At 34.4% G+C, this 27,333-nt stretch overlaps 2 protein-coding genes across 3 annotated transcripts in view; one reads left to right on the plus strand and one right to left on the minus strand.

Annotated features, from left to right (window-relative positions):
• The window catches only part of RALGPS2 (Ral GEF with PH domain and SH3 binding motif 2), a 163,083-nt gene that overhangs the window by 94,770 nt on the left and 40,980 nt on the right, over window positions 1–27,333 (plus strand). The gene's annotated exons all lie outside the window — the stretch shown is intronic.
• Window positions 1,215–22,820, minus strand: ANGPTL1 (angiopoietin like 1). Its single transcript, XM_068538394.1, has 5 exons — window positions 22,502–22,820; window positions 16,613–17,458; window positions 4,472–4,665; window positions 2,887–3,157; window positions 1,215–1,562 (listed from the first exon to the last, which is right to left on the minus strand). The coding sequence occupies exons 2-5, from the start codon at window positions 17,433–17,435 to the stop codon at window positions 1,375–1,377; spliced, it is 1,476 nt and encodes a 491-aa protein (XP_068394495.1). The 5' UTR covers window positions 17,436–17,458; window positions 22,502–22,820; the 3' UTR covers window positions 1,215–1,374.

Consider the following 27,333-nt stretch of genomic DNA (forward strand, 5'->3'; position numbering starts at 1 on the left):
CCATTCTGAAATGACCATAGGTAAAGCAAAGAATAACATCAGGGTTTGATGTTCTCTTACCTTCTTTCACCAGAAGTTTTATTTTGAGATGTGGCAGAGTAAAAACATTGGTCGTGTTGATGGATTTGAGTTGTTCAGATAATTATCTTCAGTTTTGATTGGTTGAGCAAAAGTCTCAAGAGATTTCTCTAAAATTTTTAGTTCACAAATGAATTAAGGGAAGGTCAGCTCTAAGCAGAACATATTTCTAGAAGAAAATTGTTCTGGAAGATTGGTAATAAAGTTGTTAGTTGCAAAGATGAGTTAAAGACACACACACACACTGGAATTGGCAGTATGAACTAGCCAAACCCCTGTGGATTCCATTCTGAAGCTGTTGAATCTCAGTATTGGAAAAATATCTAACAGTTTCTTGACGTTGTTTTAGTCTCACCCGTAAGTATGCAGTAATGCTTGTAAAGCTGTCCAAGCTTTCTGACTTGACTGGCAGACAAGTTTTTTCTAAATAGTAAAGATCAGTAAATTAGGGAGGGAAAAGTATTAATAAATAAACTTAGAGTTATAATTCAGTTCTTTAAACCATGGGCTCACTAAATATTCTGCACTTTTGTAATATCAACACTTTACTAATATAACAACATAAAATAGATTTCAGGAGATTTTGATGTTCAGCAAATCATATGAAGATAATATTGAAAAATTCATTTGTATATTTCTGTTTTTATAAATTGACCATTTAAATACGGCGTACGTTATTTTTTTGTTTTTAAAGATATGTATTTTAATACTGTGGGTTTCTTAATTCTTTGGGGAAATTGACATAAAATATATTGTTAAGAATTCATATTCATTTCATGTGAAAGGCACAAATTCAATTTGAAGTAACTTTTATTCAATGCAGAATGTTGGCAAAACTAGAGTTTTCTTCTAATTTCCTGTCTATATTTTTATAAATAAAATGTATTATTTTGCTGAAATCTTAAAATTATTTTTCCATTGGAAGTTATAGCATTTTCATAAAGTTTTTAAATAAATTGATAAGGATCTTGAACATGATTGAATTTTGATTTAAAATAAAGCTAAAATTTGTTTTACATTGTGGCAAATATTTACATTTTAGAAAACAAACTTTGCCTGTATTTAGTCAATAATATTTTTAAAATAACTTGGATTATAGATACAAATAATCTTCTGCAGTATATTAAGGGAAGATGAAACTACATTCATAAATCCCCTTTTATAGTTGTAGTAAAATTCATTTAAAAAACTGTATCTGTAGAAATGAATTGTGCAAAATAATATACATGTAACATTTACATTTTTAGGAACTGAAAAATAGAGTTCTATGTCATTTAAATTGGAGACTGTCTCCCTTCAGTCAATAGGCTTGATCATCATCTGAACTGCTCTCAAGGAGTATGAGCCACCTCGGTATTCAGCCCAAAATATTCCGTCTTGGTACTTGCTTCTGTAATGGCCTCCTCTGTACCATACTCCATTTAGGTTAGAGTGTGCACAGGCATTGTACCACCATCCTCCTTTATGAAAGTGGGCGCAGTTTCCTTTGAGGAAAAAATATAGACATCAGAGTAAAAGTTTCTTCTAAGTGTGGTACTCTGTAAACCATCAAATACTTATTCTACGTTTAGAACAATTTGAGTTTTTCTTACTGATTTCAGTTACCTTTATCTTCATAGTGTTGCTTCTTCATTTATTCTGTTACTGTTGCTTAAGTATCACCTACTTGAAAGATCACTTGAATTGCCATTTTTATTTTGCCCTTTGCTTATTAGTACATGCTTTTTTGTTGTTGTTGTTAAGTGATTTAATTTTCTGGCTAGCAGGGTAAATAAAATGCAAGTAGATTTTGTGTGTAAGAGAGAGAGATTGGAGAGATTGGGAGGGAAGGATATGGAGTTGCTAAACAGAGTAAAGTTTGGGGAAAATTGATTTTCAAAATAGCAAAAAAATAATATGAAATAGTACTATTAGCAATCAGATGAGTTTCTATAAATAAGGCATGTATTATGATCATATTTATCTTCCTTTTTTCCTCTTTTGCCGGTGTGAAATAGAGACCTATGTGCTGCTTGCCAAGACGCAGCTGAACGTAAAAATAAATCAGCTTTCAGGGGTATGTCTTTATCAGAGCCAGAAACCTAGGTTAAAAAGGCAAAAGTATGTGAAAATTAAATTAAAAATTATGTGGATGGCCTAAATGAGTCTTTCTAAAGAGACTATTTCCCCTCTGAATAAAGCTTTTTTGCTATTCCTATACCACATAATGCAGTCGTCTTGCTAGTCCCCTATACCAAGAAGTGCCTTTACCCCATGTACCCAAATGGCTTGTTTCCTTCACTCCCTTCAGGTAACATTCAAATGTTACCTTTCTTGGCCAACCCACATAAAATGGCACCCACCCCCTGTTCCCTTATTCGGTTTTACTTTTCCTAAAGTACTTGTCACCACCTAACAAATCATCTTGTCTCCTTCTAGAAGGTAAGTTCCAAAAGGGCAGGGACTTTGTTCACTGCTGTGTTCCTCAGCACCTACAACAGTGTCTAGCACATGGTAGGGGTCCAGTGGGATTTGTTAGCAATTTTAGGCAGTTGGACGTTTTATTTCTAGACGAGTATGTTTTGTTTCCCATCCCCACCCCATCAAGTTAGAACAACAGAACCTTGTTCACAGAGTTCACACTTTGGGATTGCCTTAGAGAAGAGCTCCTAAAAGCTGTTCCTTTCAGCAGGTTGTATTCTCTTTGACTGAGTCCAAAACGACCTTTCTGAAAAGACTTTAATGGCAATACTTTAATAACAGGGTTCTATTTAAAGCGTAGAAAGTGGTGATTCTACAGAGAATACACATTAGTTTTTTCTTACTCACCTGCATACATATCTTTATCTCTGTCCAGTGTGGTGAACTGTTTACCATTATGCCACATCATAGAATCCCCAGCATTCCCCTGGTAAGTTCCCAGGCGCAGTCTATAGAATTCACTTTCAGGTTCCAGGCGAAAGCTGCTATATTCTGCATAGACTTTTTTATCACTCCAGTCTTCTAATTCAATCAACAACTTATAATTATCTTGATTGCTAAGCATATAGATGTTTTGCAGTCCAAGCCAATATTCTCCATCTATGTTTCCAAATCCTTTCTGTTAATAAACAGAGAGCATGCTTACATGAATTAGTATAGAGATAGTAAACTTGTTATAGACAAGTTTTAAACATTTGATAGCATAAAAATATTGACAATTTAAGTGGTAATGTGACCTTCCACTTTTGTAGATCACCTGTTCTACTAAAGTCCCGTATAATCACTTTGTTTTGTTTTGCTTTCTCTTAATTTGTCAGCATTTATTTGCACAACTAGCTCCAAACTTTACAAATAAGACAAAGCAGAAGGGACTAAAATTATTCATAGCGACTAAAAACATTAACTAGTAAACTACCCAGGCCCTTAAAAAGGGTTCCTAATTTCTCTCATACTCATAAAAGGAAACAATTTTTTGTATATAGATACTGTCCCCACCATAGTCAAACAAATAGGACATCTAACATTTTTATGATATTCAATAAAAATGATAGTATCTGTTTTAGAACAAATTATCTTCTTTGACTCTATTAGAAATAAAATTAGTAAATGTAAGAAGATAAAACAGTAATCTTCAAAGCTCCTTCTTTGAAAGACTGTAGGTTAATATTTGAAAAAAAGAATAAATTAATTAACTATCCTATTTCAGTAAGCATTTGCCATTGCAGGTATGCAGCAGAATATAAGTTTGGTAAACCTGATCTTAACGCTAAATGTATTTTCAGGAGGGTCGTGTTGCAGGATTTTTTCCCCTTGTTAAAGTAGAGGACTTCTGGGACTTCCCTGGCGGTCCAGCGGTTAAGATTTCCCCTTCCAATGCAGGGGGTGCGGGTTCAATCCCTGGTGGGGGAGCTTAGATCCCACATGCCTTGCCGCCAAAAAACCAAAACATAAAACAGAAGCAATATTGTAACAAATTCAATAAAGACTTTAAAAATGGTCCACATCAAAAAAATCTTTTAAATAAATAAGTAAGTAAATATAAAGTATAGGACCTCCAGAACATGACCATTTTTCTAGGACTGTTTACCTCTGATTAAATATACTTGATAATGGGTGCAAACGTGGTCATGATTAAAAAAGCAGTTGTCTTCTTAGAAAATGAAATTAGGATCAGTCTTTGCAAAGAATTAAATACATGTGTAAGTCATTCAGACTGAAAGGAAACATTTTAAAGTACATCTTCAGTTTCCTTTCTGCGTATTAATTTTGACTTTAAAACCAGAGATGAGAATTGTCTTTTTGACAAATGCAGATAATGAAAAACATATGGATAGTTTTTTTTAACTGTGCATCTTATTTATTGCATATAATGACTATTATTGCAAGAGCTGCTTTGTTCTACCTCTCCCCCACGTCTGAAACACCGATTTACCTTATAATTTTCCCAATTTCTGAAGAAGTTGACAGAGCCATCTGTTCTTTTCTGAATAACAGTCCAACCCCCAGGATCCAAACTGTTCTCACACCATAACTGCATTGGTCCATTGCTGTTTTCAGGTTTGATCATATAAATGCCACTGACTGAATGTCCAGCTTCTTTTGCATGCTGACAGTCTTTGAATGGTCCTGTAATCAGAATATCTTTGATTGCCAGGAAACTTAATAGGAAAAGAGCCATATTAAAGTAATTCTTAGTCAAGAGTCTTACCTTTGTATCTTTCTTTACAGATACCACTTTTTATGTATTGTGTACACAATACTCTACAAGTTAAAGAAACTAAATTTATATTAAAAAAAACAACTAAATAAAAGAATTACCCCAGTCCCACTATCTGGAACATTAACTTGTTTTATCTTCCACTGTTCTTGCAAGTCTTCGTCCAAATACGTACATTTTTGTATTGTTATAATTCTAACACACATAGAAAATTGGATTCTGTCTTTTTATTTTAACAAGCATTTCCATTGGACTACAGTCTCCACTCTAGCACTTACAGTAGCTGTAATATGCAACCTTTGATGTTGATATATCATGTTTCTTCCACTGCCATTAGACACTGAGGTTTTATCTGATTTTTGATATTATAAATAACACTGTACAAAGTGTCTTCTTATTGGCTTCATTTTTTCATACTTATAAAAATGTTGCAGGATTGATCTACTGGATCAAAATGGTACGAACAGCTTTACAGTTCTTCATAGTGCCCAATTTTTAGTTTCCAAAATTTGATTTCAGTGGAACACACTAGTCCCTTGAGATGCTCAGTGAAAATGGCATACCACAGTCAAATAAGTTTTAGACTGCTAAATATTATGTTACCCTTTTGGAAACACAGTATACATTCACTAAAGACTGAGAAGCCCTGAAGTAAACCAGTTTCCCAAACTTTTGGAATCTTTTAACTTTTTCCCTCATACAACAGTTCATAAGAATATACTTCAGGAATGTTGGCAAAATTCCTTTCTAAAGTGTTGTATCAATTTATATGACTGATAGTAATTTTCTTTTTTAATCTACACAGTGACTTTCTGATAGTTTACAGATGTTCTATAGATGAAACAGTTAACTAACTAGTCTTTAAACCCATAGGCTTAAACCCACTTTTTTCTAATCCCAGCATCTATGCTCTGAACTGCTGTGCTACAGTTGTCCCCATGTTATCTCACAGTTTTATGAATTCACTCCCTATTTTTTAATCCACTGATAAGTTCTTCATAAATTTTTAAATGACAAAACATTTTGTAAAATCATTTGTAGAGTGTCTTGACTCTTGAACTTGTGATTTCCATATTTTTGATCTAAAGAAAGATAGCTTCTAGTTTTACTGAACATTATTTAGTTTCACCCTTCTCCAGTATTTTGACGCTTTGAATTTTTTTCGTAAGCATGTCAAGATATGAAGTGGTTCAGAAATAAGAATTACCCTAAAGATCTATTAGAACAACCAAAAAAGTATAGAAATTTCAGTTGTCAAATTTTATATTTTACTAAAAATTTTTAAATTCTGTCATGTATAATTTTTAGAAAATGTGTGAAAGTAAGAGAGTTTAGTCAAGTAAAATTCGTTCAAGAAAGTCTATACTGTAATGATAATAGGATTGTTGAAATTTTGAGGAATGTGTTATCTATACTGTGCCAAGGATATACAGGGTCCCATATGGGGCCTTATTGAGGTAGAATTAATCTCATTAAATAAACAGTTCCACAGTTACGTCATTAGAAGGGATTCTTAGAGACTATAAACTCTTCCCTCTAGATTACTCCTTGAAGATGGAGACTGTTTTTGTTTTTCTTCTGACTTCATGTCATCACTGTTTTAACTATTAAGTAGACGGTCAATAATTTTTTGTTAAGCAAATGAATCAGCTAAGTTGCCTTCACATTTTAAATAACAAGGAAATTGAAAACCACACACAAAAATCAGAGATGATCGATTCTCTAGTCCATGTTTTTATTATGTTTCAGGCTTTTAAAAATTATAATACAGTGACTTGTAAGCACTACAGATTACTATTAAAAATTTGTGGAAACTGGAAACACGTAATGCTATCTTTCTTGGGTTATGTTTATTTTAGGTATTAAATGTCTTAGTTACAGAGTTTCAATTTGATTATTTTTTTTATCGTTTTTATTTCTCTTCTGAGATTCCAGTCTTGCATTTATTATGAACATAGTTTCCTTTAAGCCGTAATAACTACTTTAAAAATTCTTGTTCCTTCTATTCCTAGTTTGTTGAGAGTTCTTACCATGAATGGATTTAGGATTTTGTCAAAGGCTTTTTATTTATCTACTGACATGATGATATGGTTTTTCTTTTTTCTTTTGTTAATATGATAAATTCTGTGGATTGTATTTTTAATGTCAAACCAACCTTTTATTCCTGGGATAACCTCAACTTGGTCATGTTATCGTTTTTATGTATAGATGGTTTTGATTTGCTAAAATTTTGTTAAGAATTTATGCTTTTATAGTCATGAGGATATTGGTTAGTTTGTGAAAGCTCATAAATAGTTTCTTAAGCTAGGGAGGACTATTCTAAAAATAATGTTTGCCCTTTTCAGACTGGCCATAAATTAGATCACATTCCATTTAAATTCAGTGTGAATTATTTTTATGCTATCTACCTTCTCAGTTATTGAATTTAAATTACAGAGTATTCAGAGCCTTTAACACAATGCTTTACAAAGTAGCCATCATCAGTAATTTAGTTCCCTTTTCTTCTTCATTGCTGACCTTGACACTTACTTCATAATTTAAGTAGCTTGTGTAATAAATATGTTTATTTAATTCATAAATTTAATGCGACTATTCAAAGATGAATATACAGTCATTTCTATTGCAGAAAAATAACGTATTCCTGAAAAATCTCGTGTTCTGCAAAACTGTGCACTAAAAATAACAGCTGATGTTAGCTGTTAGCATACTTTGTGTTCAGCTGCAGTTACTTGTGGCACAGAACATTAATATGCTTGGGAAAAATTCCATGTGAATCAATATGACCACTTTGTTTTACTGATATTATTCTCCTTTTTTATCAGTCACCTATGAGCTACTTCACATTACAGAAACACGCATTGTAGTCAAGTCAGAGAAGGGTAGAGAAGTTTAAATGAAGTATGATTTCCAGGTCCAATCTTAGATTATTTTGTGTAATGCATGGTAACGTGTTTATTTGTTTACTCACGAGCAAGAACTGTAATTTTTGGTTGTGTATCCACAGGTTAACCCACTTAGGTGCTCAAATATTTGTTGAACTAAATGATTCCTGGCAGCCACAGTGGTTTCCTCAGTTCTGCATTATTTTTCCCAGAAATGTCTTTTCTGCATCTACGATAGGCTAGAAATCTTTAGGCTCCAGGGATAAAGAAACAACCATAGAGTCCAGTGGGAAGTGGGGAGAGAGAACTCCACTACAGCTTGCTGAGTACTCTTATTGAGTCAGCAGGGCACACAGGAACACTGGCTAAGAATTAGCTAACCTAGATTTGTGGGGAAGAGCTGGAGTCGGCTCCATCTGAGCTGAGTTGTGAAGATTGAGTAGGAGTTGGGCCATTAGGGGTAGAGGGTCTGATCAAGGCCACACATGGGTGAAATATGCTGAGGCGTGGAGACAGAAGAGAGCTTGATGTTCCAGCGGAGCTACAAGTTTTGCATGTCTGAAATGTCAGTGGTTGGAGGGTGGTACTTAGAGCTCTTGAGGTCGGCTGTAGGGTTGAAATTGATTTCTTCAGTCTAAGAATGCAGTCATCATAGTTGTTTACCACCTTAACCAGATTTTTTTTTCTAAGTTGTCACTTTCACAATAGTCAAGGATATCTGAGGAGCATTGCTCTTATTTTAAAACCTGTTAGTATTGTAGTTAATGCACACATGAAGTGGTTTTGTTGCAATACATACAGATATTTCTCTTATTTCAGAAATTTGCTTATTCTATGAATGTCATCTTTGTAAATGTTTGCTCTGCACTCATTTGAGTATAGTTTTGACAGTTTACATTTTATGTTTAACTATATATTCACAAGTTGGACTTTCATTAGACTATTTGAATTGCTGTTAAAATATTTAGAAACATGAAGGTTTTGAATCTTGACAGAATATTTGTAAAATGCCATTTGTTCCTTTCCTGCTATTTAATAAGCCCTCGGATATTTAAGCAAACTGGGGAGTTCTGGGTTTTCTAGATCCAGCTTTGATTTGGTAAGACTTCAATTTATGCAAATTTAAAATTATCTTCAACTTTAATTTTCAACCCACTTTTTCGTAGTGGGCTTCATGTTTACAGTTTGGATGCCTGTTAGACTTGGTTGATATAAAGGCTTAGGAAAATGAATTCTTTTCCAAGACATGTGGATAAAATTAGCAGTGCTTATAGCTATTTTTTTTCTCCTCAGTAAAGATAGTAAATATCAAAATTTAGTATTTGTTTATTTTTATAAGTAAACCACTAACCTGTCTTAGCCTAGTGTATACTGTTGGTCTTGGCAGAAATATTTTCTCATTATTACTTGCATACCTTATTCATTTGCTGCTGTAGAATTAGGTTATAGATCATTCTTACATTAAATATTTTACTGCTTTCTCTGTACCATACAAAATGCTTAACAGGAATTCTTAAAATGACTAGTAAAAAAGTAGCAGCTTTATTTTTGAGAAGCCAGTTTTAACTTCCTGGTTTATATTATCAGAAATAAATTAATTGATTTATTTATCTATGATATTTATATATGATTCAGGAATTTGTTATTAATGGTTCAAAGGGTATAGACTGGAAGTACCTTTCTTTCAAAATAGGAATTTTATTAACCTTTTGTTTGCATTGAGTAATTTTTTTTTTTAATTTTTATTGGAGTATAGTTGGTTTACAATGTTGTGTCAGTTTCAGGTGTACAGCAAAGTGAATCAGTTATACATATACATATATCCACTCTTTTTTAGATTCTTTTCCCATGTAGGTCATTACAGAGTACTGAGTAGAGTTCCCTGTGCCATACAGTAGGTTCTTACTAGTTATCTATAATATTTTATTTATAGTAGGGTGTATATGTCAGTCCCAATCTCCCAATTTATCCCTACCCACCCACCCCCTTTCCCCCTGGTAACCATAAGTTTGTTTTCTACATCTGTGACTTGCATTGAGTAATCTTGAAATACTCATCTTCTATGACACAATTGCATTCTTCTCAAAGCGGGAAAATGGAATTCTGTACATTGAATTTGAAGGACCAGTCTCTTTCTTCCTCAGTTTCTTTGATGATTAAAATTTGTATAAGACTAACAAACTCCAGTTAACAGGTCTGATTCATCATAGAAAGAAAAATATTGACCAGTCATGCCACATATTTTCCAACATGTATTTTTTCATTAAGAACCCATATTTTGAACAGAACAGTGGGTTAAAAAAGACAAGAGGTTTCATACTTTGAATAGCACCTTTACTGGGAACCATCTTTATTTAACCTACCTATTCTCTTTCTATAAAGAAACTGTTTAATTACTTAAGTTAAAAGGAAAATCGTTTTCTTCAATAAATGCTGGAGAGGGTGTGGAGAAAAGGGAACACTCTTGCGCTGTTGCTGGGAATGTAAATTGATACAGCCACTATGGAGAACAGTATGGAGGTTCCTTAAAAAACTAAAAATAGAACTACCATACGACCCAGCAGTCCCACTACTGGGCATATACCCTGAGAAAACCATAATTCAAAAAGAGTCATGCACCAAAATGTTCATTGCAGCTCTATTTACAATAACCAGGACATGGAAGCTACCTAAGTGTCCATCATCGGATGAATGGATAAAGAAGATGTGGCACATATATACAATATTACTCAGCCATAAAAAGAAATGAAATTGAGTTATTTGTAGTGAGGTGGATGGAGTTAGAGTCTGTCATACAGAGTGAAGTAAGTCAGAAAGAGAAAAACAAATACAGTATGCTAACACATACATATGGAATCTAAGGAAAAAAAAAAAAAGGTCATGAAGAACCTAGTGGTAAGACACAGACCTACTAGAGAATGGACTTGAGGATATGGGGAGGGGGAAGGGTAAGCTGTGACAAAGTGAGAGAGTGGCATGGACATATATACACTACCAAACGTAAAATAGATAGCTAGTGGGAAGCAGCTGCATAGCACAGAGAGATCAGCTCGGTGCTTTGTGACCACCTAGAGGGGTGGGATAGGGAGGGAGATGCAAGAGGGAAGAGATATGGGAACATATGTATATGTATAACTGATTCACTTTGTTATAAAGCAGAAACTAACACACCACTGTAAAGCAATTATACTCCAATGAAGATGTTAAAAAAAAAAAAAAAGGAAAATCGTTTTCTTTTTGTTGTTGAATTCCTCATTAATTTTCTTACTTTGTCCCAATCCTGTGCTCTTTGTGATAGGAGAAATAGGACAAAAGACATAACCAATTTAGAGCTTTCAAATAATTGGTCAGCAAGTAAAATCTTTTAAGAGGTAAACTTTTTAATTGGGTTGTGAGTTAAGCATAAGGTAAGTATACTTACCAGCATTTCTGGAATGGGAAATTTGAGGCAAATACTTTCTAAAGTGATAATAGATTCTTTCTCGTAATAATATGAATTACTTTATTAATGTATAAGTTTAAAATGCAGTTAGCAACCTGAGCTTTTATATTGAAGTTACTTAAGAATATACCGATTATTTTTTATAACTGGTTAATGGAATCATATTTCAGCCCTTTTGCTTAACCAGTCTTCTTTAGTTTCTCTTAGTTTAAGTGCTAATATAAATATGCAACTGAAACCAACTGCATTTTTAAAATTTACTAATAGGAAACAGTATAAATAATTGAAAATTAGCTTATTACCCACTAAAAAGCATTTTTTTTAGTTTCTAATGACTGCTTTTCAAATTTAACTTTTTAAGCTTACCTTTTATATTCCCATACATGGCAAGGCATATATTGGAAAGTGCACTCAAAAAATGTAATAATGATATTCAAACTGTACACAAAGCATTTTTACGTGCACCACCTCATTTAATCATCACAACAAAGTCTTTTACAAAAGAAGCAACTGGGCCTCGGAAAAGCCTGGCCAGAATCCAAGTTTCCTGGTATTCAGATCTATTCTCTAACATACTATGAAGGAACTTCCTCAACTTCATTCACCTACAAGGAATGAACTTATTTTTATAAATACACCATTTGTAAAAGGAAAATGTTTTCTTTTATGAAAGACTAACCCAAAATGTAGCCAATGAATAACATTAACAGTTAAGAATTTTTTTGATGGCAGTTTGCCAAGTGTATAGTTACATTCTCAAACATTTTGTTTTTTAGGTAGAGGGAAAGTAATGTTTCTGGAGATTATTTATTGTAAACCAACAAAAGTATTCTGTTATTTGCCATAAGTTCACAGTAAGTTTGTTCTCTTGAGGTGCATTTTTCTTATAACCATTTTAAATGAAAATATAAAATTGCCTGTCATTAAAACACCTTTTTAAAAAATGCTGATAAATAAAAAGAAACGAAATTGAGTTATTTGTAGTGAGGTGGATGGACCTAGAGTCTGTCATACAGAGTGAAGTAAGCCAGAAAGAGAAAAACAAATACCATATGCTAACACATATATATGGAATCTAAAAAAAAAAAAAAAAAAAAAACAATGGTTCTGAAGAACCTAGGGGCAGGACGGGAATAAAGATGCAGACCTACGAGGGAATGGACTTGAGGACACGGGGAGGGGGAGAAGGGTAAGCTGGGACAAAGTGAGAGAGTGGCATGGACATGTATACACTACCAAATGTAAAATCGATAGCTAGTGGGAAGCAGCCGCATAGCACAGGGAGATTAGCTCGGTGCTTTGTGACCACCTAGAGGGGTGGGATAGGGAGGGTGGGAGGGTTGGGATAGGGAGGGTGGGAGGGAGGAGATACGGGGATATATGTATATGTGTAGCTGATTCACTTTGTTATAAAGCAGAAACTGACACACCATTGTAAAGCAATTATACTCCAATAAAGATGTTAAAAAAAAATGCTGGTAAGATATATATAACATAAAATTTACCAGCTTAACCATTTTTAAGTATACAGTTCAGTGGCATTAGTACATTCTCATTATTGTACAGTTAATCTCTATAACTCTTGTCATCTTGCAAAACTAAAGCTCTGTACCCATCAAATAACAACTCCACATCCTCCCCTCACCCCAGCACCTGGCAGCCACCATTTCTGCTTTCTGTCTCTACAAATTTAACTACTCTAGGTACCTCGTATAAGTGGAATTGTACAGTATTTGACTTTTTTGTGACTGGCTACGACACTTTTTAAATAATACATATACATTATGCATTTAAAGAGTTTAGAATGATCATGTACCTACATGTAGAGTTCAGTAATATGAACTTCTTGGTGCCAGAAGCATATGTAAGTACAGCCATAGACATCCATCTTTGCCCTTTTTTGTGCAAGTACCCAAACAGCTTAGACATATTTTCCAGTCTGACATAAGAATAATATGAACAAAGATTTTAGCACATTATATGTAAAGAAAAAATAGCAAGTCTATTTATTGTTGCTTGTAGTAGTTTATATTTGATAAGAATCACAGAATATTAGAACTAGAAAGAGGTGTTAGAATCTTCCAGTCCAACCAGCACTCTCTCATTGTACAAACGAGAAAACACAGGCAAAGTGACTTACCCAGGGTCAATAACAAAGGAAACAAGTTTCCTTAATTCTGTGCTGTTTCCCTTGTAGCTAATTATGTCCTTGAATTTCAGAGACCAACATTTATAGAAAAAAATAGAAAGTTAATGTTTACTTATAACAACAAATAAATAATGAATAACAGAAAAAGTTATGCGCGTGCTTAATTTTTACGTTAAGGATTGGTTTATTTTGGATATATACACCATTGTTTCATTAAAGCAAAAGTCTGTTTAATGGGACCTTTGATATGCTAAATCGTCAGCATGAGATTTAAGTCTGTAATACTAGATTTTTTGCACTACAGCTCAATGTGTAGTAAAACCTAGAACTGATGTATCTCATTTTGCTTAGGCATTTTTCGTGTGTCAGTGTATGAATATGTGAATAATCATTTCTTCTAGAACTGGTGATACTTCCAGTTAAGATCAGTACCCACAGAAAATACTCCATGGCAGTCATCTCCATACTTACATAATTGTACATCCCATCAGTTAAAAAAAATTTCACATACTTCAGATATGTTTATTTATAAATTGTATGTAAAAACTACTGGTAAATTGTATACAGTAAAAGCTTACACAAGACATATTTTAAAAGAATATAAAAAAATATATTTTTTTCTTTCTATACCCAGGTGATCATTTCATACACGTCATTCCTTTGGAAATCTTAATAGTGATCATCATTTGCCTAATTTAATGGAACACTAGCCTGTTGTTACTGTTAGTTAGAACACTATAAAATGAATGACTCCAGTACAATAGAATGTGTTAAAGTACTTTCATGAAGGTCTTTGGAATGACAACTTTAAGAATCTCTATAAAAATGTAGTTATCAAGTCAACCAGCATTTATTTAGCATCTGCAAATGACACAGTATCCATCTACCAGGAAGGAGCTTGTATTATAGATGGAAGGCATTTTATTTAGATGTGTGTATAAGTACTGTGTGTACATGTGAAGGTAACTGATAATTCAGCAGTGAATATAAGAAATGTTGTGTCTGTGTTACAGAGAGTAGAGACATTCTAAGGCACAGAGGAACCCTTTCCACCTGCCCCCAGCCCCGCCAAGGTCACCCAGCTAGAAATCCAGGATGTCTCTATCCTCTAGCTGCTTCCATAGATAATTTGGATCTAAGTTAGAGTTCTGGCTCTGAATAGAAATAAGGGACACATCCGTGACAGACTGAAAAGCAACATGGATAGAACTTAGTTGACTGCGTGTGTGGGACAGGAGGGAAGTGTCAAAGATGAGCCAAGCGAATTCCGAAACGGGTAGTAACTTACACAAACTAGAGAAGTCAAAATCCATTTACCTGTCAATTTTACTTACAGAAATTTATATCCTGAGAGTATAATCATAGAGGAAAAAAAAGAAGAACAAAGCTGATTTTTAAAGTTGCAAGAATATTGGTTACCATGTTTATGGGGGCGGGGGGTGAGAAAGACCTGAAGGTTATTACCAAAGTGTTAACTGTAGTTTATTTCTGAGTATTTGGATATTCAGCAAACCTTTTTGCAAAGTTTGTTTGTGTTTTCTAGATTTTCTTCGGTTATTATTGCTTTTATAATAATAATTTACTTATTTCTAAAAGGAGAATGCTAGTTTGGGGAAAAGATTGTTTTAGGGTTTAGTTACTAATTTATTTATTCGTTCTTCAAGTATTTATTGTAGTGCTTACAATATGCTGAGTACAGCATGCCAAACCTAATCCTGGCTAGATGTTTGAGAGAGAAAAATGAAAAGACAGTTCACTTTCTTCCAGAAGCATTCAGTCTAGCAGGGAGACAGACATGCAAACAAATAGCTCCAGTGTAATATGATGTAAAAAACATAGTCAAGGCATAGTCAGCCATTTGGGGAAGGAGCCATCTAGATACGTTTGTTTGAATCTGAGTGGGTATAACATTTAAGACACTATTTTAGCTAAGCCTTGAAATCTGCCAGGTTGACAGATAACCTGAAAGAAGGCATTTCAATAGAGGAAGCAGCAGCATGTGAGGTAATGGTCGAATATCCAGATGCAAACATCTAGCTTTGGTTAGAATCAAGAGGGAGAGCTCCATGCAGGAGTCATCTGAGCAGTGGTGATACTTGTAGCCTTGAAGGAGTGTAGACCTCTAAAACAGTATCTTCAAGAAAGCCTTTTTAAGCCATAGGAGAAGGAAAAAGATGCCAGTTGAAGGACCTAGAGAAGTAGGAAGAGTCAGAGTATTATGATGTGGAGGCCCAAGAAAGCAGAGATGTGAATGGTCAGTGGTGTCCACTGCTGCAGAAAGACATGTCCACTTTGTGATGTACATACTTCCAGTCTTTGTCTTTGTCCTGTGTTTTTGTTGTTGTTTAAAATTATTTCATAGTCTGTGCGCAGTTTTTTGTCCTGCCTTTTCAGAAAGTGAGTGAATGAACTGTAATTAATTTTTTTTTTTTTTTACTTTTGGGCATTTGGGTTTTTTCCCTTTACTCCAAGAAAACAAATCAACTTGTAAAGAATTCAGGAGAATGGCTTATGAGAAATTGGATGTAGGTGTAAAATAAATGTTTTCAGAAAGTTAGCAGTGAGCTTATTACTAGACTGAAACAAAGATGAATTATTCCTCTTTTTATTCTGGGCACCTTGATCAGTGACTGATAATGAAGGGAAGAAGGAATGAAATTAGAAACAGAGGTAGAGATATTAGGATCAATTCTCAGGTTTTTTATGTATTGAAAACTTTCTTATACTTACATGGTTACAGTGTACAACGGTAGGATTTTAGCTTTGGAAAATAGGAGGGATATCTTTTCCTCTTGAGACTGAGGGCAAGAAGGCATGGGTTTTGTGCAAATGTTTTCAAGATAGGAAAGCACAAGGAACCTAGGCCTGAGTAGACTTAATCTCAGCACAGCAGCAGGTGGTGCATGTGCTGCGAGTGGAGATAAAAGGGGGTTAATTCTAGGCTTTAGGAGAGTGAAAGCAAATTATTACATGTTCCTTTTGAGGAAGATGGTGATGGGAAGAGCATCAAGAGGTAAATGAAAGGATTGTTTAGCAGTCGTGAGGATCTAGTTGGAGTCCGAGAGGATGGTCATAGAGGTTAGGAGTGGATTGTGGAGCCATTCCTGTCTCAATGCTAGTAATTTAGATTGTAAGAATTTGGATGAAAGACTACTTTTTCCACGAAATATACTGTTTCTATGAACTCTTAGACCCTTAGAGCTGAGAGATGTATTTAAGATCAATTCCTGGTTGATAGAAAACAAAAACAGAAAATTTAATGTTCATGTATAATTAATTACATCACCAAAATGAAGAATAGGCATGTATTACGAGCATTGTCTCATAAACCATAAAACACATTAACCTTGTACTTCCATTTTCAACAGTAAGAGGTAACTCACCTTCATTGATGAAAGTTACTGGTGGTATCTTGAAAGGGCTTTTGGTGGGAGAAGTTGCCAGATCAGGTGGTGGCATTAAATCTCTGGGATAACCTGGATCCCTCTGTATCTCATTGCCTCCCAGCAGACCAGGAGTATACTGATGACTGTTAGGAATGTGCTGTGGCACTACCTGGACGAGAGGAGGAGACACATGGGGGTCTTGTCGGGAAAATATCCTCAAGCACTGTTCTTCCAACAAAGTGATCATCACAGACTGGTTATTGACAAGATCAGTCAAGGAAGCATATTTCAACTCTAGTTCCCTGTACCTTGTTGCCATCTTCAACATTTCTGTGGTGACATTGAGGATTTTATTTTCCAACTGGGAAAGTTCGAGTGAATTATCCCTCTTACGGATAATCTCATGTAATAGTTGCATATAGAGTTGAGTAACACGAGAGTTCATGTTACGGCTTTCTTTTCTCAGCAGCTTTACCTCATTGACAATGTTTCCATCTACATCCACCACCAATTGCAGGACATCTATCTCCCGCTTCTGCCTGGAGAGCACGTCCTTCAGGTTTTCAAGGTCCATCCTGGTGATCATGTCTTTAATGGTACCTGCATCTTGCCCTTTGGTATTGACACATATTGGCCCTGTTATTTTTTGTTCAGGTACCAGGAATGTGTATGAACATTTCTTTGCTTCCTCTTTACCATCTGTGGCACGAGGGTATCTCCTCTGGGTTATTTTTTTAATTTTGAACTGTCCTCCTCTGCAATGTCCAATGCCCATTAGTAGGAAGAATAGCACACTTAGGGTCCAGATAAAAGCCTTCATTTTGAAGTGAGGTTGTATGACGTCTTTAAAAAAAAAAAAAAGCAATGAAGGGAAAAAGTAGAAAAGAATTAATATTAATCTGCTTTTAAAGTCAGTAACATAAAAAAGTATCTAAGGGAAAAACTGAATATCTATTGGTGTTAATAAATTGGGCCAGAATTAAAGTTATTAATTTTTTAAATTCAGTATTAAGCACCTTCCTATTTGTTTAAAAATTAGGTTTCAGAGATGAGCTCTCCAACTACCACCTTATAGTAATGCTTTTTGTTCCCCAGCTCAATGAGCAGATCTTGGTGAGTGCCCACTGTGTGCTGAGGCATACTGTTAGATGCTCTTGGGGCTTCTGAGACCCTAATAAGACACTTTTCTTACCTTTAAAAAGTTCACTTGCTATCTTAAGGCTTGGAAAATGGTACATAATGTTGGTAAGGCATTAATAAAACAGTCTTCTCTAATTAGTATGAAAGTTGCCAGTGTTTTTTATTTATATTGTGCGGTTTCAATTAAATTGGCCCTCTCTAATAAGTATCTTTTTTACCTATCAAATTAAAAAAATATTTTTAGACAAATCTAAAACCAGAAAGTTTTAGCATCATATTTTTTGTTTGTTTTTGTAACATGTCCTTTTGGGATTGATGACAAGTTTAAGAATGATAGCATGCTCACAGTCATTATTGTGGGTAATTGTGTTTCCTAAATCATAATCATATATATGCTCTAAGCTTATATATGATTCAGCAGGTTCATTTTTCTAACAGAAGTTCTACTGAACTTCATTTTAGTAAAATGTTAATAATTTTTTATAACCATTACCAAGGAAAGAAACTCATCTGTCATTGAATCTGATCGTTCAGAGTTGGAAAGTACCTTAAAGACCATCTCATCTCATTCAAGACAAGACCTCTTTGCTCCCATGGGTATGTTGAAAGCCAAGGCCACGGCCACACGAATAGGTAATATTAGAACCAGGTCTAGAATTCAGGTTCCCTGGCTCTTCAGTCAGTGTCTATAGCAGTGGCACATACGCTAAAATGTGTGCTTGGAATGTTCCATTTTTGCTGTGGCAGATACATACTTGCCTTTTATAGTATAATTTCTATAGAAACACTCGAGGAGACCTTAAGACTAGTTCCAAGAACCAAAGCCGCTTTCTTTTTCTTTAGTTACCTCCCTAAAGAGTAGTAGCAGTTAGAATGAGTAAGATGTGTCACCCCATCAGGTTCATTAACAAGCTGCTATAGTATAGCCCACCTTCTCTCTCTTATAAACTTGATTCCTGTCTGCTGTTTCTGAAGGATGGCAGTGGATATACTAAGAACTTTTCTATCCCGTTTTCCACCCAGGTACTTGTTTTTTGCTTTGGAGAGCCAGGTCCCAAGTTGTTTATGCCTGCTATTAATAAATAGCAATGCAACAATAACAATAGTTCATTTTTATTGGGTGCTTGTTAAGTGTCAGGCATTGTTTCAGCCTTTTACATGTATTAAATCATTTACATCTCACCACAACCCTCTGAGGTAATTATTATTATCCTCATCTTCAAATAAAGAAACTGGCATCCAGATGTTAAGTACCTCACCCAGAGTCACACAGCTTCTAAGACATGGAACCAGGATTTGAACCCAGGTAGAAGACTCCAGGGTTCATGTTTTTCAATAACAACTACATCATATGGCAACGTATTCTATCCTTTTTTCTATCACCAACACTGTAACAATCCCTTATATTTTTGTAGTGCTTAACTCGTGTTAACTGTTTGCATTCACAACAGCACTGTGAAGTAAACATCTACCATTTTGCAAAGAAATAAACCTGGAGGAGCTAAAACACTCAAATGAGATTCAGATCTTCTACTCATAACTTCCTAGACCTGTGATTTTTATCCTCGTCATGTAGTAACTGCAGAGGAGTCTTAACTTTGTGTTCCGTGTATTTTACAGTCTTTTCCTGGTTTGTATCTCTTTACATTGACCCATTAACTTAATTATGCACAGGTACTTGTGGATCATTTTTATATCCCAGACTTTTCTGCTGTCACTCCTTTCCCTCCATATGTATTCTGTTAGTTGATAGTTACCTGTCTAACTTGATTATGAAGCCTCCTAAAATTAAAGGTTGTATCAATGAAATATGGACTCCTCAACTAGAGTCATAAAGATGACTACTGCTTTCTAAAACCATGTCTCCTTACTTCGGTGTTTTCAAATGAGTAATGTTTGCAAAATAGGGTGATAATGAAAATAAAGCAAAGAATGGATGGAATGTACAGAATTCTTTTTCTTTTCCTAACATAAGATAGGAAGGAGGAGCATAGTAATATTCCATATTTGTGTCAAAGGCTTTCTGTTTGCTGACTGATAGCCAGAAGTACACTTGGATGAGTACTTTTAGTTTTTTGCTTTCATACTTTGCCTTCTGACATTAGTAGAAAATTTAGACCGAGTGTCATCTATTTTATTTAAAAAGGACTCTAGTTACTATACTAGAGTTACCTGTACCAAAAACCAATAAAATATTTCTTGTTATACTTGCAGATTCATAGAATTTAGATATGGTTTATTTTTAAAACTGCGGACAGTAAAATAGAAGCCATCAGCCTGCTGGGTAAACGTATAGCATTTCTCCTACGTGGTTAACGTATCCAGTGTTCAGATGCACTCATTTCAGTCACTTCAGTAATGGAATGGAAACTCTTAGATCATAAAATTATTTTATCTAAATAAACTAGTATGAAATAAGCTACCAAAACAAGGAAAATTCAGAAAGTATCATGAAACCTCAAAACATGTAGACTTTTCTGAATAGTATTCCAACTGAAGATCTTGTTTTCCTATCAGATGCAGATTGTTATAGAACTAAGAGCATATAATGCAAGTCTGCTAATGTGACTTTGTATCCGTGTTATCATGGAAGAACAAAAATGTGAAAATACAAATCTAAATTAAAATAGCAATAACTTCCTTTTGGTGTGTTCTGCCTTGGCTCTTTGTGGGTTCCTGTGTAATTAAATCATAAGATGAATTCTTGTCTACCATAAGAGACTCTGACCTAAGTTCATATTTAAAGGAGACAACCAAAAGTTTATTTTTTAAAAAAATAAATACAATTCCCTTATCCTTTACAAAAGTCATGACTTCGTTGTCACCTAAAGCTGAATAAGGAACCACACTTCTTAAGGAGTAGACTAGCTACATCATGAGTAAAGAAGGAGTTTTTTAAATACATTTACTGTTACCTTTTATGAAAACATTCTCTTATTTGTATTTTCCCACATATGTTCAGTTTTTAAAGTGAAAGATCCATAAATCTGTGTTACGTCATAAAACCTTTCTGTATATGTTAAAATTTTCCTAGGTCCCACGAGAATGTTGTAAATTAGTCACAGTATACTTAAGTTTAAATCTATGTCTTTGCTTGGTTGTTTTTAGGGAGGGGAAAAAAAAGTCTTCCATGCTTTGAGTTAATTTTATTGGTACTATTTCTCTTCATAGTTGCTACATTGCCAGCTAGTAGGGAGAAGAAATGAAAGTTAGGATATACTTCCTTTCAGATGGTAAATGCATAGAGGCATTTAACTGGCTGTGTCACGCACTGAAAACAGCATGAGGCAATGAACTTAAATTTATGAAGCACCGAAGATACCTTAGATAAAGACTTCTAGATTGTGAATTATGTTCTGGGAAGAGACTTGAGAACAGTTTCATCCCCTGGAGATATTTAAGGAAGGGATAAATAGTTATCTGGGTTTCAGATTAAATGCTTGCCTAAGGCTTCAGTAAGAACTGAGGTTTAACTGAGGTCCTGTACTCTTCATAGCAACAACAAAAAAAGAAAGAGATGACAGTATTTCAGATCCAGTATTGTTTGGAAATTTTATCGGAATTTCTTGTAAAATATGTTTAACAGAGATCCTCCCAGTATTGAGAGTTTTGAATCTTTAAGAAAAGGACATGAAAGTAAAGTTGAAGAAATCCTATTTAGCTTTACCATTTTTTGCTTGTTGAATATTCTTACCTTGAATTTCTTTGATTTTTAAAAGGACAGAGGACCCCCAGATCATAACAAATTTAAGTGTCTTTGGTGTTAAAGCTCATTGTTGGTAACTAGTAATTTTATTTTTAATAATTCTAGTAATACAATTAAACAAAGCTCCCAGATAGAATATTGAAAGAATCGTGTTTGTTGACCTATATTGTTGGTCCTTTAATTATGTATTTAAGTAATTGTATCTTCTGGGTTCTTACTTTCTATTGTTAATGCTGATGACTTACACAATACTTCTATACATTTTATTTCTTCTCCTCAATTCTAATCTGTAAGGTTTTAGGATTTTTTAATGTATCAATCGCTTTGCTTTTTCACGTAATTCCAGTTGTAGCAGTTTTAATTTCTGTTGCCCAAGTTAAAGTACTGTTACATATAAACCTATGAAACTATTTAAAAGTTTGAGTTTTAGCAAGAAATACTGTAGACTTGTTTTAAATCTTTAATATTTAGTAATATGAAATATTAATATTTAGGTTATATTTGGTTATGCTATAATTGAGGTATTGTTGCAGAGCCTTTCAGTTAATTTTATATCTTCTTAGCTGTGTTTTGTAGCTATACTTTAAGATATCTTCACAGTATATGTAAATCTTTAGCATATACACTGTAGCTATGTAAAGAGAAACTAACCATGTTTACAACTATTTAGTCTGTATCCCTTTGTTTTTAATCACTCTGCTGTAAATCTTATACATTTAATCTGTTACTTGTTAAAACTTCTAACGTCACTAAAGTACTTGTTTTCTGAAACCCAGCATGTAGGCATCAGTCTATAAACATATACACTAAATACCATTAAATTGAACCTCAAATAATTCATTAATCATCATAAAGTATATAATGACCAGTTTTATATAAAGTTGCAAAACAAAACCTTTTTCAGACTAAACAAATTGTAGTATATTCCAAAATTCTTTGATTAATAAGAGATTTTGAAATTTCTACTACAAATGTAAAATAATTATACATTTCAACATACATAGAATTTTTAAATAAAAATAAAAGAAATATTATAATACCTTTTGCATCTGTTGATAAAGCAAACCCAGAGACTTGCTGCTCTTACTCTTGCTTTTAAAAATCAGTGTAGAAGTTTGTTCGTCTGTGACTTTAATGGCAACTGCATTTTTGTTTTGGACCGTTGAATCCAAGCTGTACTAAGGAACTTCTTTTTCTTCTTACAGCACAAATCAATTGAATTTGACAAGCCACCTATGTAATTTTAAGTAGTATAGTGGAAGTTCCTGGTCTGCGGGCTGTCTTTAATCCAGCAGAGAAAGTATTGTGGCTTTGCTCTGACTGCCACATGGAGAAATTCAGTAACCAGCTGCAGCTGACCCAGATTGTATATACAGTACCCTTGAATAGTGATTCCCTCTCTTTCTCAGGAGACTCAAGTTCAGCCCACATATTACGTCACCAAAAATTTGCTGGAGACTTGGGGGGAAAATCTCTTTAGGATTTCCTCTCTGTAGCTTTAAATAGGGGTGGGGGTAGTGTGATCAGCAGGAGGTTGTAAAGCTCCGAACAAGGAGAGACTGTGTGCAGGTTGAAGGAAGGGCACCATCTGGAAACAAACTATCATAGTTCAGCAGGCAATTATAAAACAAACATTTTAGTCTGCTGCCCAGAGATCTTTTAAGTTGAACACTAAAAAAATAGTACTCAACTTCACTTAGAAGTAGGTGCAGGCTGATGAGTTTGCTTTTTTATTACAAAGAACAAGAGTTAGACCCTGTTCTAAGAGGCAGTCCCCTAAATAATATAACACTCTTTATAGCCTAGAAGAATTTCTAAACATTGAGTTGCCAGTTCAGAAGTTTTTAAAGTTGTAAGAAACCTGATGTTGTAATATGTTATATCTTACTGTGTAATGTTTCTGAGATAAAACTGTTCATTATTTAAATTCTAATGTTATATAATTAAATTCTGATGTTATATAATGTCACTGCCTCCTATTCTGCAGCATGACTCCTCTTGTCTGAATACAGTTATTCTTATTAGTTGATGCTGTGATTTAAAAGCAAACATAACCCTGGCCTGAGTGGGAGAAAAAAGAGAATTCTGACTCCCCGCTGGCTATGGGAACTTAGACAAGTCACTTTACCTACCTCTGGCCCAGTTCTTCTGCTATGAAATTAGGGTGCTGGAGAGGGAATTAGTAATTGTTGAGTACCAACTATGCCTTTATATTGCATTAAATCAAGACTGTTGATTAACTCAGTGGCTGAGGAGACACAGATTTAGACATTTTAAGTAATTTGGCTTAGGACTTCCATACTAAGTGGTAAGAACTGGGATTTGAATCTAACTCCAAAGCGTTCGGCCACACTCTCTCTCATTGGATCATATAATTGCTGATTGCTGCTTCTAGATAAAACCTGCGCGTTTCTACTTTCTATGCATACTGTGTGCTTTCCCCTCTTCGTTGCCTTACCTTGTGCTACGTTCTCTTTCTCAGGCCCTACCATCAACTGTTTGTTGATCAACATCCTTTATCTAAAGTCACCTTACAGTAGTTTCTACTTATTTCACAGAACTAATTATTCCTTTAAATTCCTATGACATACATAGGTATAGCAGGGGTTCCATACTCAAAGGCCTACAAATGCTCACAATAAGAATGAAGCAGGTAATGTATATAAGTGAAGTAAACCAGAAGTAAGAGAGCAGAAGAAAATAGGGTTATGACAAACTGGCATCCTTAATGGTTAGTATAATGGTATCTACACCCTTCTCAGCTATACCTCATTGTTGCCAGATCTCGCCCCCGCCCTTTTTTTTTTTTTAAGGAAAAGAGGGTCGTATGTAGATATTTCTTATGGTATTTCCTGATTTTAAAAACATTTTAAAGACAGCTTCTAGCCTCTGATTTATATTATGTAATACATTACTTGATCATTCAGTGATCATATTGTATTCACTAATAGCTTAATCTGGAAAAATACGAGATAGGAAGCTCCTCCTGAGCTCTTTTGCTTGAGCGATTTAAAGCAGTTAATAATATCACTAACCAAGGTTGGAAAGTGGAATGGCAGGTGTTTAGGGACAAATAATGGTTAGTTTGTCATGTTAAATTGAAAATGAAAGTCAGGAGGTGTGTTCTATACAGAGGTTTGGAAAGTCATTGGCAATTAGGTGACAGTTGAAGCCTCAGAAGTAAGATAATCCAGAAAAAGTACATGCAGAGTGAAAAGATTAGTGACAGAACCGTGGGGAATACCAATTCCAGGGAACATGAGGAAAAAGAAGAATGGAGGGAGGGTGGAAGCGAGGAAAGGTCAAGCCAGTAAAGACCAAGAAACAAAGGGAATAGTATAAATACTGCAGAGAGACTGAGCAGAAGGGAGGAGACCAAGAGAGATGTCTAAAGATTTAGTAATGAGGAGATCATGTATGCCTTTGCCAGAATAAGTTTCAGCAAGGAGATAGATGTGGATTTCAGATTATCTACAAGTGTTAGCATGTGTGGATCAGTAGAAACTTATGTACTGTCAGTGGGAGTATGAATTGATATAGCTTTAAAAACAACGTGGCGCTGTCTTGTAAAGTTGAACATTATAATGTAAGACATACATGTATGTATATATCTGTATATATCTCTGCTAGAGAAACTCTTGTACATGCGCACCAGGAGACACAAGAATGTCTATAGCAACAAGGAGGGAGGGGGCAAGTAACTGAAAACTCTATCAAATAAAATGAATAAGTAAATTGTGATATAGTTACATATTAGTTTATTCTCAATTTAAGGAATTACAGCTGTACTTAACATGAATAAGTCTTAGAAACAAAATAGTGAGTGAGGCAAAGCAATCACAGACCAGATTTTTAAAAATTGATTTAACAACCGCTTTAAAATCACTTACTGTGTACCCATTCTAACTTTACTGATGATATTATTTAATTTAATCACACATATATAAAACATGATTTTTTAAAGCTCAAAAATAAGCAAAAGTAAAATAATACATTGTGCAGGAATACAGACAGGTGTCTCAGAAAACAAGGGAATAATCTTAAAATTCGGAATAGTTGGTTACCTCTAGACAGGAGGCAGGGAGATAACATAGGGAAAGAGCATGTAGATGATGCAACAGTACTGATGTTGTAGTTCTTAAGTTGACAGGTATTTATTACATTGTTTGATAACAACCAATATTATGTGTTAAACTGTTATTTTTTAAAAGGTAAAGTTATGATTCTCGCACAGATACAAAATGAATACATGTCAAATGTTTTGTTTAAATCATTAAATATATAAGGGAATCAGGAAGATATTACAGCCACTTCAAGGGAGAATTCAAAGTACCACACATACATGCAGTACCACACATACATACAAGTACCACACATACATACATGCATACATGCAAAGTACCACACATACATGCAAAGTACCACACATACATGCTTCTATCTATAAAAGATAGCCTATTATAGCTATATAATTTTAATGGTGTTTAAAAACCGTGAGTTTACATTATCTGAAAGCTAAGTCAAATAATCTCTTGTTTTATACTTTTCTCAATTTTTTTTAACATAACATCAAATTGTAATGTTAAATTAATCGTATTTGAATGCTGAAATGAATTTACAGATAGTTGCAAAACTGGTCAACATCCACGGGGCAATAATCAGTTACACCCTACTGGACATAATTCATTGGTATTTTTATGGACAAGAATTTGTATTTTACAAGTTCTCAACAACTTACAGAGTTGTAAAATAGCTCAGGCCAAAAGGAGGCACTGAAGAGAGGATATACCTAGTAATCATTTTTGCCTATTCCAAAGTCTGTCACAATTTTTCCTGACCCAAGTAAACTTTTGTATGTACCAAATATTACATAAAAATAGAATGAAGGATAAAAAAGGTAAGTGTACTAATCTGTGTTTCTCTTTCAGTGTGTTTGTTGAAAGAGGGAGAGGCAAGGGTTCTATCTTGAGGAGGGGATCAGATTTAAAGGAAGGGTGGCTTTGATTTTGTTTTCTTAAATAGAGGAGATTTAAATGTGTGCATTGGCTTTGGGAAAGGAGCCAGTGGAGGGTGAGTGATAGTGAAGGCAACAGTGGACATTCTAGAGGAGGCAGTAGCAATTATGTTCAAAATTGCAGGTTAGATTTGGAGAGAGGAAGGGGATTCTCCTTCCTCTGAGATGGGAGGAAAAGGAAGGGAGCCAGGCTACAGATTTATTTGAAGTCATAAAAAATGAAGTTGAGAATCTCCAAAGAAAAAGAAGTATTTATGATAGGTGGCTTAAAGAATACGGTTAAGATTTACTGAATGGAATAGGAATGATACTAGGATGAATAAAAGGATTGCCATGCCAACCTTTTACATTGTGTTAAGCACTAATTGTCTGAAAATACTGGTCAGGATTTTCATTTTTTAGAGTGCAGGGTAGAGGAACCGCCTGAATGAGTTTATAGTCTTTGAGCAGATAAGATATAAAGACAAAAGATTTTCAATAAGGAGATTATAAAGTCTTAAAAATTATCAAGTGAATGGTATAGATACTGTATGAGTTTGTAACAGAGTGTAATAAAAAAAAAAAAAAAAACTTGGGGTACAAGTGTATACTCTGAGATCCAGCTCTGTCACTAACGGTTTACAGGGCATTAGCCACTTCCTTAATATCTGTGGACCTTAGAGTATTCACCTATAAAAAGAGGGGTTTAGACTAGACAGTTTCTAAATTCCTTTCTTGGAATCTGTGAGAAAAATAAAGAACAGATGACACTGACCTGGATATAAGATATGATTTAAATGGGCAGAGTTGAGTCTAGGTATCATTTAAGATGGAAGAAGTGGCATGAGAAAAAACATAGGGCTTATTTGGAAGGCATTA

Source organism: Eschrichtius robustus, chromosome 3, assembly GCF_028021215.1.
Source record: "Eschrichtius robustus isolate mEscRob2 chromosome 3, mEscRob2.pri, whole genome shotgun sequence".
Taxonomy (NCBI): Eukaryota; Metazoa; Chordata; class Mammalia; order Artiodactyla; family Eschrichtiidae; genus Eschrichtius; species Eschrichtius robustus.

Excerpts from the sequence above, each read along its gene's own strand:
- ANGPTL1 (XM_068538394.1), bottom strand. The coding sequence starts at position 17,435 with ATGAAGGCTTTTATCTGGACCCTAAGTGTGCTATTCTTCCTACTAATG. Across the intron at positions 4,666-16,612 it reads AGTAACTTTCATCAATGAAG|GACCATTCAAAGACTGTCAG; the intron begins GTGAGTTACCTC and ends TTCTGATTACAG. Across the intron at positions 1,563-2,886 it reads AGATAAAGATATGTATGCAG|GAAACTGCGCCCACTTTCAT; the intron begins GTGAGTAAGAAA and ends TTTTCCTCAAAG.